Raw genomic sequence first — 17,106 nt, 5'->3', positions numbered from 1 at the left:
TCAGCTGGGAGCAAATTTAAGATATTTTAAAAATCCTTATCTTTATTTTATTCTCAACATTAAGGTCCAGAATATTGTACATGACACAAATTACTAGTCTAAATGAGATAAAATGTTAAATTATTGAATATTTATAACCGGGCTGAAGTACGTTCACTATAATTCACTTTTCACCTATAAAGAACACCTAAAGCTGTATTATAAGCTAAAAAAATTAAAATGAAAAAAAATCTTTAAAAATGTCATGTGTCCAAAGCCTTTTTCTGGATTTCCCTACATCAGGAACATGTGTAAGCCAATGATGTAGTATACAAACCGACACAGATGATATCCGCTATATGACTAAAAAAAAGATCAACGTTGCCTGAAGAGGGAACTGATCGCAAACTATCAATTTCTTAATTCATAAATGGGCAACATATTAAGCTATTACAATAATGAATATATCGTTAAACATTTGTTTATAAATACATTTTGTGTTTTTACTGTCTTCTGATTGGTTAAAAGAATTAGCTTTATTTTCAATGTTATCAATTTTTGTGGCGACACGCCCACTCTAACGTCGTGTATTCATACGCAAACATCTTTGTACGTTGTTATTCGTACTAATATATATCTTTGAGCCTTAATGAATGGCAATAATTTATTTTGAATTTATTGAACCACATGATAAAAATAATTTTATGGTTCAATAAATTCAAAATAAATAACAGCCATTCATTTAATGGACATTTTTATCAATGAATTGTTATCAATTTTAATTAAAACAATCAGCAAACTGCAACAGATGTTTTCTTTTTTTTCTAATTTCGTTTCGCGTGTTTTGTTTCATGTCATGTATTTATATCGATTCTCACGTGTTATCTTCTTGACGTGTGTACCGGAAATCAATACCGAATACACAATAATCCTTTATCTCTAATTGTAATGCCAGTGGTAAATTATACATTTACAACATGACTTCTTGTGTACAAAATGTATCTTCACGAACGGATAGTGTATTTATGGCATTTCTTTAATTTGGTAATTGAGACGTGATCTGTGTAAGCCGTGATCGATAATTGTAAACAACTAATGCATACACGTGCAGTGAAAGATATTATAAATACATGTAAACAAAGAGAAAATGGATAAAAATCGTGATAATAAGGAGGTAAAAGAAATGAAGACAGGTAAATAATAATGCACATTTTATTTTTAGAAGTTACATGAATACATTGTATAAGTCACGGATGTATTGTGAAATATGGGAAATGTTCCCGCAAGTACCTTACGTATAAATGAATGTATACATGCGTTTTGCTCACTGTTGAAGGTCTTACGCTTACGTATAGTTATTAACTTCTATTAAAGTCATTTGGGCTATCGGTGAGAGTTGTTTAATTGGAAATCAAACTTAAACATATTCTTTTTTTTATATGAACTGTTATTTTGTTTCGTCTCAGTGCCTTGAACATGTTGAAGGACCATGATTGCCAGTCATGCCAGTGATTATAAATTCTTTCATATTCATGATATTGAAATGGGTCAATAAAAATGCTACAAAAAGTCACACTTAAACTTGTATGGCTAAAGATAAACTTTAAGGTGTGAGTTGCTGATTAAGTGTAAAACGCGATTTATTTACAATTCATATATAGCAAGAAGAATATTGAAACAACGTACTAAATGTTGATAATTTTTCAACTTAAAAAAGGTGGCGGCTATCTGGTTAGTACGTCCTATAACAATTATACAGACAGAATATTAAGCTCGGAAGTGGTGAAATGTTGAACTACACTTTTTCGGAATTTACTCAAAGTGTCTTTTAATTACGTACAAGAAGTGAGGTACTTTCAATGAATATATGGCATGTATATGGTTGCATGGGACTTTTATAACATGTTTAAAAATGTGTCAAACGCGTTGCTTGATTAACAGTTCTGACCACAGGACCAATGACATTTGATTTTTATTCTTTATTTTTGTTGTTTTGTCGTTTTGGGTTGGGTTTGGGGTTGTTTTATTTATTTATTTTTAGGGGGAGGAGTCTTTTTTCACAAGTACTAGTACCCATGTAATCCATGGACACAATAAATGGCTTATTTATTAATTTAAACTGACATGTATTCTATTTGAAATTGATCTTATCTATTAACTTTCTACGTCAATGTACATGTACGTATGCTATATCTTTAATTTCTAACCTGCACCGTACATGTAACTAAATGAAATATCACATATTTTCTCTCAATTTAAACATGTTGCCTTGCAGTTTTTGATTTATTACAGTACTTTAACAGCAAATTGCGTTATAAAGAGAACCGTGATGATTTGTGCGACTCCTGATGTTCACATCAGTAGACCTTTTTAACATATAAAAAAAAATAACAGTCGCATCACCTTCTTCATGAAATAAAACCCGAATAACAATGATATACCCATATGCGTATAAGTCTACATCCGGATGATTGCAAGTAATTGTAAACAGAATGAACACATATAAAATAAAGCAAACTGTTGGCACATAGATAACCAAGTACATTAAGCAGTATTCAAAGACCAAAAACTCTCTAACGAACAATAAAATGAACTACTATCATGATTGTACTTCATGTTAAATTGCAAATATGTATTTGTGTGTTACAAGTTTAACATCTACTCTACGTTCAAACTTTGTGAATGCTACCATATGTCGTATTAATCATTTATTAAAAAAAAATCCATTAAACTTGAAAATCCAAGCGTAAATGAACATTCGGTACAGTAATTTTAACTACACACACCTGAAAGAGTTAAAGAACAGATTGTTACCACTTGAAAAAAGTCAATCTCGTCTCGGTTGACAAATCATTTTTTTCTTTTCAGAAATAATCTTCTCTATCAACCTCTCAGTTATGTGTTTTTACATGCCATAATGTACACGAAGTAACGTTTTTAAGATGCATTAGGCCCTTCCTATCTTATGATCTCAGACATGTCAGAGATGGTTTTCATAATAAAGATGAGAATGAAAATGGAGAATATGTCAGAGACAAAAACCCGACCAAAGAGCACAATACAACCGAAGGCTACCAATGGGTCTTCAACACAGCGAGAAAATTCCACCCGGAGGTGTGCTTCAGGTGGCCTCTAAACAAAAATCTGTACTAGGTACTAATTCAGTGATAATAGACTTCAAACTAAACTCCAAAATTATAATGTACACGTAGTTACGTTTTTTAAGATATACTTCCTTTCTCATGCTCAAAGAGATGGGTCTTATGATAGTATACACAAAGTTACGGGTTTTTGTTAAGCCTTCTTGTCTTATGCTCACATAGATGGCTATTGTCTTAATATACACGAAGTTTTGCATTTTTAGATAGCCTTCCTGTCTTATGCTCTCAGAGATTGATATTGTCTTGATATACACGAAGTTTCGTATTTTTAGATAGCCTTCCGGTCTTATGCTCGCAGAGATGGATACTATCGTACCTGTTCTTCTGGGGATTTTTCTTTGCATACTCATTAAGAGTGAACTTCAGCGTGGCCATCGTTTGCATGTCCAAATCACCAACGAATAATTCAAGTACGTCGTCGATATTGACTAATAACGCCACACAAGATCAATGCGGGGCACTGGCATATGCAAATTATACAAATGAGGTGAGAAATTTTATTATTTATTCAATCACATTGTTTATATTGCTCCATTATTTTTGCATATACGAAACAAGGGTCTTCGTGCTTTAACATCTTCGTACGCGATTGCCCTGATGTCCTGACTTCCTTTTTTAAGATTGACTCGCTGTGATCTTTTTCTCTCTTCATATGACAGCCTTTAAGGACTGCCATGCTTACGGGACAAGTCATATATTAAAAACATCTACCAGGACTCGGACTATCACACGACAGGATCATCAACAAAAGGCTGTCCAATTTTATGGCACCTTGGATTCGTTTATACATGTATATACCTTTACTGTGTGTGCCTTTGTTTGTATCATGTGTGGTAACGTATTTGTCTTCTACATGTAGTATAATATGGAAGTTTTTAACTACATTGACTGGCTATACAACACTTGCACGGTCGGTATTTGTCGTGAATACGTATGTTGAGCTATTTTCAAAATTAATCACATTAAACATGTTGAAGACAATGTATTGATATATGCTGCTTATCTGCAACGCTTTTGGGATCAATGGTTTCAAAATTGATAACAAGAATTAGATACTTAATAACAACTCGACTTCTCTGAAAATACAGGTATGTGCCCGAGTCAATTGACATACGTGATAGCTTCCTTTTACTTGGTAAGCTAATAATGCTAAAAAAAAAAGTGTCTGATTTATATATTAACATTTACAACAAAACAATAATTTAACACAACTACGCATGACGGAGTACAGCAAATTGTTTCGAATATAGCTGAGTTGTTGAATATGAATCCAGTATTTGAAATACTGTACATTATCTTACAGAGAGCTGAATTCGACTGGAATAGGGAAACCAGGTCGTCACTTCTGTCTGCGTTTTTCTGGGGGTATTTTGTAACACAAATTCCCGGCGGTTGGTTGGCAGACAAGTTTGGAGGCAGACGTGTGTATGGTACAGCTCTAGCTGTAGCCGGTATAGCAACAGTCTTAATTCCCGTATGTGCCAGAACCAATATCATTCTGTTGTATATATTGCGTGTAATATGTGGGTTAGCAATGGTAAGTTTATATTTTACTTATGTTATATATAAAACTACCAAGTTTGAAAATTGGTAATTTTTATTACTATAAAATGTCATTGGGGAATTTTATAAGGTTAGGAGTGAAAAATAGATTGAAATGTATTTTGTCTGAAGCGCTTTTCTGTATTTGGTTTCATGACAAACACCTAAAGCCAAATATGTGAAATCCGAGAATGCACAAGAAGTGCGTTTACAAGTATATAGAATTACTAAAAGGAGTATTCAATACTTTAAAATAACATTTTTGCTAGGATCATGAAAACACGATTTCTACGAAGTTTACGTGTGAACTTTTTGTGCAAGCTCGTGTCATCATGAATGTTGCATTTCATTTTGAAATGAAGATTAATTTCAAAATGACGTGGTACATGTATGCTAGATTGCTGTTAGCCAATGAAAATAACGTATTATAATGAAACATGCATGTAATTTATTTATTGATTGATAACATATATGGAAACAAAGAACGCTTAATTGTTAATGTTTTGGAATTTTGAGGGAACATTAACTCTATCGTGTCCCCTCTTTTAAATTCAAAAAGTGAAGATTTTGAAACATGAGCATTTAAAACAGAGACCATCAGACTAAATCAATGTTTCTGTTATTTCACTTATCATGCTTATAAACATCAGAAAATATAAACATAAGAAGATGTGATATAATTGACATGAAACAACTCTCCACGAGAGAATAAATGACACAGTCATAAACAACAGGTCACAGTACGGTCTTCAACAATAAGCAAAGCCCATACCACAACGTCAGATATAAAAGGCCATGAATTTACAAATATAAATCAACTCAAACCTAGAAACTAACGGCATAATTTATGTACCTACATGCATGTATAATGAACAAAAACCAATATGTTTCAGAAAATGTTTATTTTTAGGGAACTTGTTCCCCTTCAGCAACATCGATGTGGGGAAGATGGGGTCCTCGTCTGGAACGTACAAAGTTAACAGCCTCCCATCAAGTCGGTAAGTCAGATTTATTACAATACGGAATATCTCGATACATACACAAAGAAGGAATAATTCCGGAATCTGCAGTCGGCCGATTGTTGGTTTTCTTTGTGTGTGATTTATTTGTTTAGAAAGACATTTTATGCTAAATCCCCATTTACTCCTGATAAAAAACAAAATATATTATAAATATCTTCCTAGTACAGATGTTTGGTCGTCTTTTTAAGTCATACATAGAATTGAGTGCACATTTGGTATCAATTACTTGTATGATAGAGTTTATTTTTAACTTTTACAGAATCAGTTTACCTGCGGAGACATTATAAAACACATTTTTTTTAAACTACATTTTTTTTGATACGTTTTCTGTATATATTTATGTTATGAAACTATTAACAGAATGTGTGTAATGACAACATTAATTTTGTTTTCAGGTTCTATGTTAGGGACAGTAGTTACATTTTCTGTGTCTGGTGTTTTATGTGAATCAGGATTCGACAACGGATGGGGTTCCATATTTTACTTAACAGGTGAACGTTTACCTTTAGTAAGAAAAAGAACTTTAGAAAAGTTTATGTTTATTATAAGGGGCGGGATTGTGGTTTCGACAATCGGAATATATCCGTGGGCATATGTGACACAAGTATTCCACATCGGCCAACCAACTCTTGATTTTGTCCGTAAACCTTTCATAGAGATAAATTAAACGTAAACACTAGGGAACCCTGGGAGCGGTAGAAGTAGATCCCTGCAACCGTCTTTATAAAAAGCACGACTGGTCTCAATTGTGAAAAGTTATATAAATACAGTACACATACTCATCTCTTGCTGTAGTTATAACAATTATATAACTTAAAATAAAGATTTGATAAATGTTTGTTTAAATTTAACCCATATGATCCCGTAACATGTATGGTCAGCTGGACCGTACGCGTATATGTGAGCCAAAATTTGTTCCTGTGAAAAAAGTTCCAGTGGACCTAATTTCACAGGTAATTTGTTCCGGGAGAACTTTTTACACAGACAATTTCTATATAATTTGTTCCATCTATATGAAATAAGTTCCACACTTTACCTGGTGAAATAAGTTCTAGCTGGGTTGGTCAAAATTGTTCCTTACCTAGTGAAATAAGTTCCATGTTTGTGAGATTTGTTCCTTACCTGGTGAAATAAGTTCTGGATTTGTGAGATTTGTTCCTAACCTGGTGAAATAAGTTCCTTGTCTATGAAATATGTTCCACTGGTTAAACAAGTTATCTTATATACTGAGCACTTGTCATCAGTCAGTTTAATGTCATTATAAAAAACATGTATTTAGTCTGTATTATATTGATAATGTAATAAATAAAAAGTGTAAACATCCAATTCGAATCATGTGGAGTTCAGCAAAAGTTAAATAACATACTCAATTAATAATACTAAAAATGACAATTATGAACCAGGAAAAAGTAGAATAAAAAATAATAATAAAAGTCATTCCCCCAAAAAAAGGTATCATAGTTAAAGATGAACATTTGTACTTTTTAAAAAAGGGCAAAGTGACTGATCAATTATTTTTAAAAGACAAAGAAACAAAAGACACACTCTTTAAAAACTGCAATGACCATAGCTAAGTACATGTATGATAATAACCCCCATGACAGATCAACAGGAAACAAGGAGGTCGAATACCACATAAAGGATAAAACAATAAATTCAGGGGAAAAACTTAAAGGGAGCCCAGTCGCCCATGGCTCCTAGATTTTGAGCTGGGCCCCTAAACTTTCAGATAAAGTTAAGTTGAACATATAGAAAATAATTATGAAATATCTGGTCTGGGCTCCCAGTTAGAAATTCCCAAGTTTAGTCCCTGAGCATAGATACAAATTATGATACATTATCATCACTTTTATTTCTCATCTCCATCCTACAGTCATGCATTTAATTGCAAATGTACCCCATGCAAGCACAGTACTTATTTTCTGTGAAATAGGTACGAGCAGAACATTTTCATTGATTTCTATAAAATACCTTTGTTCAAAACTAATATCACAGGAACTTATTTCACCTTTTCTTTTAAATTTTCGTATTGGAACAAAACTCATGGTGTTGTAATTTTTGTTCCGGAACTTATTTCACACTTGTTTAAAAAATTAGTTCCTGAACAAATTTTATAGTGCTGGAACATATTTTTTGTGACATAAGTTCCGGTGGAACATATTTCATATGAAATTTGTTCCGGCGGAACAAATGTCACGCCGGAACAAATATTTTGTTACATATACTCATACGGTCCGACCGTACGCGTATGGTCGGACCGTACGAGTATACGTTTACGGTCCGGACCGTACGCGTACGGTCCAAATACTCATATGGTCTGGAACATATACATGTATATATCTAATTACACGTTCTGTGACAACACACATGAGTTTAGCTCTTACACGGTTTAATATGTCTTGCAACAGACACCTAGGTATTTACAAACAAAACATTATCTACTTGGTAACTAAATACATGCCATGTAGTTATTTTTATGCTCTTTTTAAAATCATTTTAATAAGGTTGTTGTGTTATTGTGTATTTTAAGGTGGTTTGACTTTGATCTGGGTTTTTCTGTGGTTTCTCCTTACCCGAGACACCCCGAATGATCATCCAAGAATCAGCGTAGTAGAACGGAATTACATCATCACAAATATTGAATATAATGCAAATAAAAGGGTTAGTAGTTTAATAAAGTTAGACGTGTACAATGTGCCAAAATTATAGATATGAAACGTACCTTAAATATGCAAGTACATGTATTAAGTCTCGCCAACATCACTAAGTCTTGTGCTCTCTCGTCAGTAACCTGATTTTTTTCACCGCATATGCGCAACAGTTTACAGAAATATAGGTAAATTTATTCATTCGTATGCATGTCATGCATGTTTCAATACTATTTGGTTATGCGACGCAGAGATTGAGTCAGTAACTAGGAAACTCGAGATATCTTGCGCAAATATTAAACACAAGATGTCCAACATGCATGAAGGATATCTAGTTCTTATTGATTTATTTCTATGATAGAGGGGAAACGTGAAAAAAATCCACCGAAGTTAATATGCTTGAAACGGTTGAAACCATTGGGCTTCAGCGTGTCTGCCAAAACACCCGTTGGACGTCAGAGTAATCATACATGGACTATTATAATATAATGTGTCTCAAGTCAAGTGAATGCAACATAATGTTATCGTTTAAACAGAAGTATTAGGATCCATGGTCTTACCTATTTGTCATTTCAATTAAAGATTAGTGATTATCATTTTTGTGTATTTATCGCAATATTTCCTCAAAGGATAATTCTAAAATTCAGGTAATGAATTCTGATGATAATATTTAAATGAGTTGTTTCTCATTTGTTGCACTACTGTAAACCAACTTATTTTCGCGGATACTTTATTTCGCGATATACCAGTTCTAGTCCATTTCGCGGCTTTTAAATTTCGCGATTTTCTTATTTACTTGATGTAGATTAATAAAGATTTACTTATTCGAGACGATTTATATTCGCGTTATTTTTCTTCTCGCGAAAGTCGCGAAAATAAATCGCTCGCGAAAATAAGTTTGTTTACAATATTCAATAATGTTATAAAGAAACAACCTAAATGTTTAATTTTTTCTTTTTCTACTCGCAGACAGGAAAGGTTCCCTGGGTTGCCATGGCGAAGTCTGTACCACTGTGGGCAATTATTATCGGACATACATGTAGTAACTGGGGAATATATACCATATGGACAAGTCTTCCTGAATTTATGAAAAATGTCTTAAAATTTGATATAAAAGCTGTAAGTCTGTAAATTGAATTACTTTTTATGAAATCAATCTAAAAAATGTTTTTTTTTAAAAGCGCTGCAAGCAAAATACAAGCAAGATGTGCGTCGCATTTTCAGTTTAAAATTCATCCCTCTGATTATGTGTAATTTACAATAAAAGTTGACATTAAAGCAGTTGCTGGTCTGATAAAAAGTACAATTGATACAATTTCAATGCGATCACATTTCTTCTTACAGTTGGTGTTTTTATATTTCTCTGTATTATAAGAGATTTAGATATATTTTATTTCCAATAGTGGACCCATTACGGGCATAATCAGTACATTGATTTTTTTATCGCACAATTGCAATAGACAATAAACAAAAATAAAAACAGAAAGACGTTTGACAAAAAAACATGAAATATAAATTGAGTTAATAATACATGTAGTCACATATCAAAACCTGTATGTTTAGTGATTATTGACCATGCACCAGAAGTAGCATCACATCCATTTATATAGAAAAAAACAACTTTGAGTTGAGTCCTTCCTCGTGGCTGATGCATATAAGCAAATAGTATTGTTGTTCATATGCAGGAGTCATCAAGGGCAGGTGATTAAAGGACACTCAAACCCTGTCACAGAAATCTGAAAAATTTAAACATTTTACAACACAAGCATAAACTAATACTGAAAAAAGAATTACAATATTATAGTCCTCCATGTGGCTGAATCAAATAAATTAGATTAAAATGTAGTTATCCAAATACAGGAGCCACCAAGGGCAGGTGATAGTAATATATTTTGTAAAATTTCTGCGTAAAAACATTTGTATTTGGATGCAGCCTCTAGTACAACCTGTCCCAATGCTCTAAGTGAAAAAAGAGAATACACAAAATATACAAACAATGGTATGCATCATGAGTATTTTTCATTTTGTTTTATAAAATCACACATTTCATACAAAATATCCTTGTTCTCATTACTCATTAACCAAACTAACTGGTCTTTAATTGTCAACATATCAAAATTAGCACAATATTTACTTCTCTCATTATTTAATGAGGTACAATTAGGAAGAAAATGTAACTCATTTCAACTTCAGAACTTCGAGCATCTGGTTATAATATTTGGTGACAAACACATGTCACAATAATAAATAATTAGGTTAATTGCTATTTTTATAATAACCCACCTTACGCCCTTCTAGGAGTGGGGTATAGGTTTTATTAGTCGTGTCCATCTTTTTATTCGTCAATCTGTTCATGCAACAACTATGTTGTCGCATGTGTCCTACGAAAATGACTTCATATTTAGCTTGTCCGAGATGAGATGTAATGTGTGACCTCTTTCCAGAACGTTCAGACACCAACTTGAAACTTGATACCACATACTTACTTTATGTAAAATGAACTTTGTCACACGTTTCTGAAGTACACTTCTAAGACTTTGTCAGCAGCATGGTAGTGTTAGGTTTTATTGCTTATTGGTTCTGTAACATACCTATATAAATAAATTTGGTGTATTTACTGTCAACTGATTGGTTAAAATTATTAGTTTTATTTTCAATGTTATCAATTTTGATGGCGACACGCCCACTCTGGCGTTGTGTATTCATACGCCAACATGTGTGTATGTTGTTATTGTCAAGATAAATAATATAAAAAGTTCTTTGAGCCTTATTTTTGATAGAAATTTATTTATAATGAATGGCAATAATTTATTTTGATTTTATTGAACCATAAAACTAATTTTTGACTCTTCACATTTTACATAATCCACTTCGCGGATTATTCAATGTGAAGAGTCAAAAATTAGTTTTATGGTTCAATAAAATCAAATAAATTATTGTCATTCATTAAACACTTGTTGTATTCCTGGACTTTTAATTACGAGTTGGTTGTATGTTTAACACGTCAACATGTGCATTCCTTTCGTATTATGTTTTTAAGATTTTCCTAACTGCCATTCAATATTCTTTTATATTGCAGAATGGTGCATTATCTGCAATACCTTATATATGTGGTGCCTTCATGGCCTTTACAACAGCACATATAGCTGATTTCCTAAGAAGTAGAGAAATTTTAACAACAACACAAACAAGACGATCTTTTCAAACAGCAGGTAGACATTTAGGTTAAGGAATGTGCTTAGGTGAAATAAAAAAAATGCTAGATTTTTTAAAATTAAAATTCAAGTCCGAGGAGCTTTAGTTATGAACAAATAGGCTAAATAAATACGACCATTTGTTATTGGGTGTGTGTGTGGGGGGGGGGGGGGGGCATGAGGATTTGTTTTTGATCGGTTATTATTTTTGTAAACTAAGAGTACAGATTATTCATTTTCTGCACTATTTAAGCAAGATTTTTCAGTCTGGATGGGGGGTGGAGGGTCTGTTATTCTGTAAACATTTAATTTTAACCCCTTTTTTCTCTAATCTTAAGAAAAATAACCCTTTTTTTTCTCAAATCTTCAAAAAAATTAACCCCTTTTTTCTCTAATCTTTATTTTTTTGGGCCCGTTATTCTCTAATCTTCATTTTAAGGGCATTATTCTTAAAACATTTTACCCCATCCAAAGTTGAAACCCTAAATCATCCTACTCTGCAGAAAAGAATCTTTTATATTCCGAACTGCATTTTATACATGTGATGGCTTACATACATTGTAAGTTGGATGTGTACGGATTGATTGCTTTGTCTTAGAGGCATGATTTTTTATTAGTTGTTAATGGCTTTGAACTAGCTGTCAGATAACTGCGAGTAATCTCAGATCTGTTCATTGTGTCTTTTTGTGTCGGGATGTATAAGTACCCGGCCACGGCCACTTTTATTTTTTGTCTATCTGATGAGTTCAGCCTTTTTCAACTAATTTTTATAGTTCTTATGTTGTACTGTTATACCACTGTCCCAGGTTAGATGAGGGATGGGATCCCGCTAAAATGTTTAACCCCGCCACATTATTTATGTATGTGCCTGTCCCAAGACAGGAGCCTGTAATTCAGTGGTTGTCGTTTGTTTATGTGTAACATGTTTGTTTTTCGTTCATTTTTTTAACATAAATAAGGCCGTTAGTTTTCTCGCTTAAATTGTTTTACATTGTCTTATTGGGGCCTTTTATAGCTGACTATATGCGGTTTGGGCTTTGCTCATTGTTAAAGGCCGTACGGTGACCTATAATTGTTAATGTTTGTGTCATTTTGGTATTTTGTGGATAGTTGTCTCATTGGCAATCATATCACATCTTCTTTTTTATATAGTATTAAAGTTTGGTTGCATATTATAAAAGTATTCAATTGGAAAACATTTCGCTGAGCGGAGCGTGGCAACATTTTTTTTAAGGGTTTTGGAGCCACTGAAGGCCCAAAAAGCTATAGAATAAATGATGCAGAATCATGCTTGCTGGGTGTTCCAAAAGACCCTTTCTTAATCTGAAAATGAAAGTATGGCTTAAATAGTTTTTTGACAATATTTTGGTCTTAAAGCAAAATGTATAAATTCAGTGTAAGACTTAAGCTTCTAGGGACAACATCAAAAGACCAATGTGCATGATAAAGCAAAAAAAGAATTCACATAGTTAAGTCTGTGCCTGCTGGTTTTTTTTTTAAACTCATGATCAAGTTCATAACAAAATTACTAGACTACATAAGGAATGCAACACTCACAGAATACAGAAGGGCAATCAATGAAAAAAAGACAAATAAATAAGAAACATTGATCCTGAAAAATCAGGGTTACGTCTAAGAGAAAACAGAACTTGCTTCTTGCAAGGCACTTGCCACGAACAAGATTTTATATGGAGACGAGCGTTTGGTATTGAAATTATGGCACTGTTAAAATAAAAGTGAGGTAAGGTTTCCTGAGTCAATATACCTCAAGTAAATGAAACCAATATGATATTTTTACTTTTATTATTAAAAAAAAAAATGGGAATGGTTTCACGATTTTTTTTTGGGGGGGGGGGAGATGAATTTATGAAGAATCTGGTGCTATCTCATACTTTTGATTAGACCTGCTGAGTTTTTATTTTCAATACATTGCAAGTCAGGTAATTTATTTTCAAACTATCACAGAACAAAGCATTTATTTTTGTGATTTATTTTCAAAATCCTCCTCCCCCCAGAATATCAAATGGTCCTTTTACCATATATTTGCATTGGTATTTTTTGGGCTTCAAATCGAAAGATGAAGATGAAAAATCTAGATTCTGCTTAAAATCTTGGGAAAAAACAAAAGGAGTTCCAAAATATGCCATCAGCTCCTAATCATATCATTATTATACTTCCTTAAATGTCTAATAATTGATCTAAATATGCATCTTCGTCTTAAACGACAATAAATATATAACTTCTGAAGCAGTTTGTAAATTGCATGGTTGTCACGTATGTTTTACTTATAGCGAATGCTAGCTTTCAAGGCTTAATATCAAGATAGGATATGAGATTATAATACACTGAAAATAATTGAGAATTGACAATTTTTAGCGAGAGGCGATAGCCAAGTTGTCTAGATATTCCATCCTAATTATCACTTTTTTTGTTAACGTTGATGTCAGCAATGTGAGGTGTGTTTGACTTCGATCTTAATAGACAATGCTTGCCAGTTTTCTTTCTTGTAGAAATATTTGTGGTTCGCCACAGGTACCTCTGCATCATTAAACTATTAAAAATGGTTGCAATCATAAAGCCAAGGTCGCTGATCGCGTATATGTTCGCTCCTCTATGTGAAAATAACAAGCTTTATATAAACTGTTATCGAATTATTGTATATAAATAAAGAAGCTAAAGGGCAGACAATAATGAAAGAAACGTGTGCTTTATTTCGAGATATAAGCCATTGAAAATTTGAAGGGAAATCAGCATCTGTAGATCTTTTCAATCATACTAGTTAAAATATTATACAAATTATATTATAAAAGAAGAAAAGATTTCTCCTAGGCAGTGTGCTTACTGAATTGAAATTTTGAGTGATTTATTTCAGCATTTATTGGAGCAGGGATATTTCTTATAGCTACTGGCTTCGTTGAATGTGAGAAGCGAGGACTTGCCGTAGTGTTTTTATGTTTAGCATTATTATTTACTGGTTTTGAGCGGGCTGGTTATGCTGTCAATCATATAGACATAGCTCCTAAGTAAGTGCATAGTCGAATTTTCTAGTACACTACATATATGAAATCCATAATGATATATTGAAATAGTAGTTAGGATAGTCTTTTCAAAATGTATAGTATGCATTTGACTATAGCCGGAGTTATACAAATTGAATAATTAAAGAAACAGGAAGTACAGTAATGTTTTTACAAATTTTGTAATCTATTTTTCTGTGTTCTTCTTATATGAGTAGGTATGGTACAATTATCTTATTTATTATAAAAGACTGACAATTCGTGTTAAACGTTAACGATACTTGTATTCACAACAGAAAAATAATCCAGCAACATTTTCTGACGGTAAAATAGAGTCTTCATTGTTCAGCTTTGTAGATTACATTTACAAGGGGTACAATCAAAATCACGTGATGGATATACACACACCGGAAGTAACAGGCGAGCCGACCGCTTGAAAGGTAAGTAGTCGTATTTACTTGTTTATATTAATAAAATTTAATAAATAAGGAAGTGCACCGAATGTCGGATACTATCTAGTTTGAAATACACAATTATCCTTGCTGGAAAGCGTGCAGTTAATGCTAACACTTCGACACAGTTATCCGTCGAAAATTTGGAACTGTGTCGAAGTGTTTGCAATAACTGCACGATTTCTAGCAAAAACAATTGTGTTTTAAAACTACATACTATCCGACACACGGTGTGTCAACTTATTAATCAAAATTTAATTGATATAAACAAGAACATGCAACTACTAACCTTTCAAGCGGCGAGTTCGCCTGTAACTTCCGGTGTGTGTATATCCATCACGTGATTTTGATTGTATCCCTTGATTTACCTGTTTATTTCCTGGTATAAAATATAACTATTGTTTTATTACAGATATGGAGGTATATTGTATGGTATAACTAATACTATTGCAACTATACCTGGTATGGTTGCGCCTGTCATAGCCGGGGAACTGACCCCAAATGTAAGACTGTCTTATTGTCACGACGGCCAGTTTTTATTTGTGAAGTAAAAAGTAAAATCACAAAAATACTGAACTCCGTCACAAGTTCGAAACGGAAATTACATAATCAAATGACAATGAAAGCTCAAACACATCAAAACGAATTGATAAAAACTGTCATATTTCTGACTTGGTACAAGCAGATTCTCATGTAGAAAATGGAAGATTAAATCTTGTTTTATATCTAGCTAAATATCTCACTTGTATGACAATCGCATCAGGTTCCATTATCTTGACAACGATGTGTGGACAAAACATACAAAGTAAATCGCAGTGACTGGAGACAACTACTCACCTTCGGCTGTTTAACTGGCGAGTAAATTAATGTTCTAGTCTAACGTCACTTTCTATGAGCTTGGTTCGAATCATAAAATTTAAAATTGTGAAAATCCGGATTGTATATTGTTTTTCAAACACAAGAGATGCTAAAAAAAAAATGTATATATATAATAATATTTCTATTAAGAAAACAGTTTTATAAATACATTTTATGGTGTTTTTAATGTAGGTATTAATTAGTATATGTGGGTACAATATCTGCTTTATAATGTGTAAGAAATAAGAATTGTCATCGTCTGTTTTGTATAAATTATAATAAATTGTGATTGTCGGTTCAATTCTGTGTTGCCACATGTCAATTGTGGATTTAACGCAAAGGAGTAGGTCCGGTAAGGACCGATTTTGGCCTCAAATTTCAGTTTCATCTGACGAAAGATTTTGACCACTTTTTAAACACTTAAGTGTCTATTTCATATGATTCAATTAATTTATGTGCAAGATTTTAACTTATTAAGTCATTAAAAACGATCCGATTCAAGCTCAAATATGAAAAATCTACCACATATCCGAAAAAATGTCACTTTCCTGATGGTTTTTGTCAAAAACGAAAGTGGCCGCATCCGTGTTCATCCTCAATCTTTACATATGTTATGTATTATCATCAAATACAACTTCCATTTCAATATTTTGGATGAACACGAATGCGGCCACTTTCGTTTTACCCGGAAACCGTCTAAAAATTAACTAAAATGCTGGAATTGTGAAGATTTCAGTAATTTAGCACGACTTCATGGTGCTAGTACCCTATATATGTGCATTGCATTGTCACAAACAGCCCATATTTATATAGCAGAACCATTCTACTATCCAATAACTAAGTAAAAGTTTACATTTTAACAATTTTGTAAAACCGCTATATTTTGGGGCCAAAAAGAGGTCTTACCGGACCTACTCCTTTTAGCCATGAGAAAATTGATGCATACACATTTCATTCGATTTTCTTTGTATTGTAGGATACTTCTGAAGAATGGAGGAATGTTTTTTACGTCACAGCAGCGTTTTATGTACTTGGTGCTATTATATATTGTTGTATAGCTAGAGGGGAAATTCAGCCTTGGGCATTGGATAAGGAAAATCTGAAAGAGACTGAATTGTTCATTTAAAAAAAGCTGTTACTGCTAGGCATTTACTTGTTATTTCGTTATTTTTTTTATTAAAGAGTTTGTTTGACTTTTTTAATGAATTTCTTATCTTCCCTTGAATGGATTAT

At 32.8% G+C, this 17,106-nt stretch overlaps 1 protein-coding gene across 1 annotated transcript; it reads left to right on the top strand.

Moving 5' to 3' along the window:
* The first annotated feature begins 869 nt into the window (after positions 1-869).
* LOC134692740 (sialin-like) lies at positions 870-17,070 on the top strand. Its single transcript, XM_063553250.1, has 11 exons — positions 870-1,172; positions 3,413-3,627; positions 4,444-4,677; positions 5,593-5,680; positions 6,100-6,195; positions 8,235-8,365; positions 9,322-9,471; positions 11,432-11,564; positions 14,419-14,569; positions 15,428-15,518; positions 16,850-17,070. Exons 1-11 carry the CDS (start codon positions 1,127-1,129, stop codon positions 16,997-16,999), a joined length of 1,485 nt encoding a protein of 494 aa, XP_063409320.1. The 5' UTR covers positions 870-1,126; the 3' UTR covers positions 17,000-17,070.
* The last annotated feature ends 36 nt before the right edge of the window (positions 17,071-17,106 follow it).

Source organism: Mytilus trossulus, chromosome 12 (assembly GCF_036588685.1).
Source record: "Mytilus trossulus isolate FHL-02 chromosome 12, PNRI_Mtr1.1.1.hap1, whole genome shotgun sequence".
In the NCBI taxonomy this organism is placed as follows: domain Eukaryota; kingdom Metazoa; phylum Mollusca; class Bivalvia; order Mytilida; family Mytilidae; genus Mytilus; species Mytilus trossulus.
Note: the sequence above shows the minus strand (reverse complement) of the source record. Positions and strands in the feature narration are given on the sequence as shown.

Bases quoted from the DNA above. Each gene is read 5' to 3' on its own strand.
- LOC134692740 (XM_063553250.1), top strand. From the start codon at position 1,127: ATGGATAAAAATCGTGATAATAAGGAGGTAAAAGAAATGAAGACAG. The intron at 6,196-8,234 runs GTGAACGTTTAC...GTGTATTTTAAG, and splicing joins TTCCATATTTTACTTAACAG to GTGGTTTGACTTTGATCTGG. The intron at 9,472-11,431 runs GTAAGTCTGTAA...TTTATATTGCAG, and splicing joins TAAAATTTGATATAAAAGCT to AATGGTGCATTATCTGCAAT.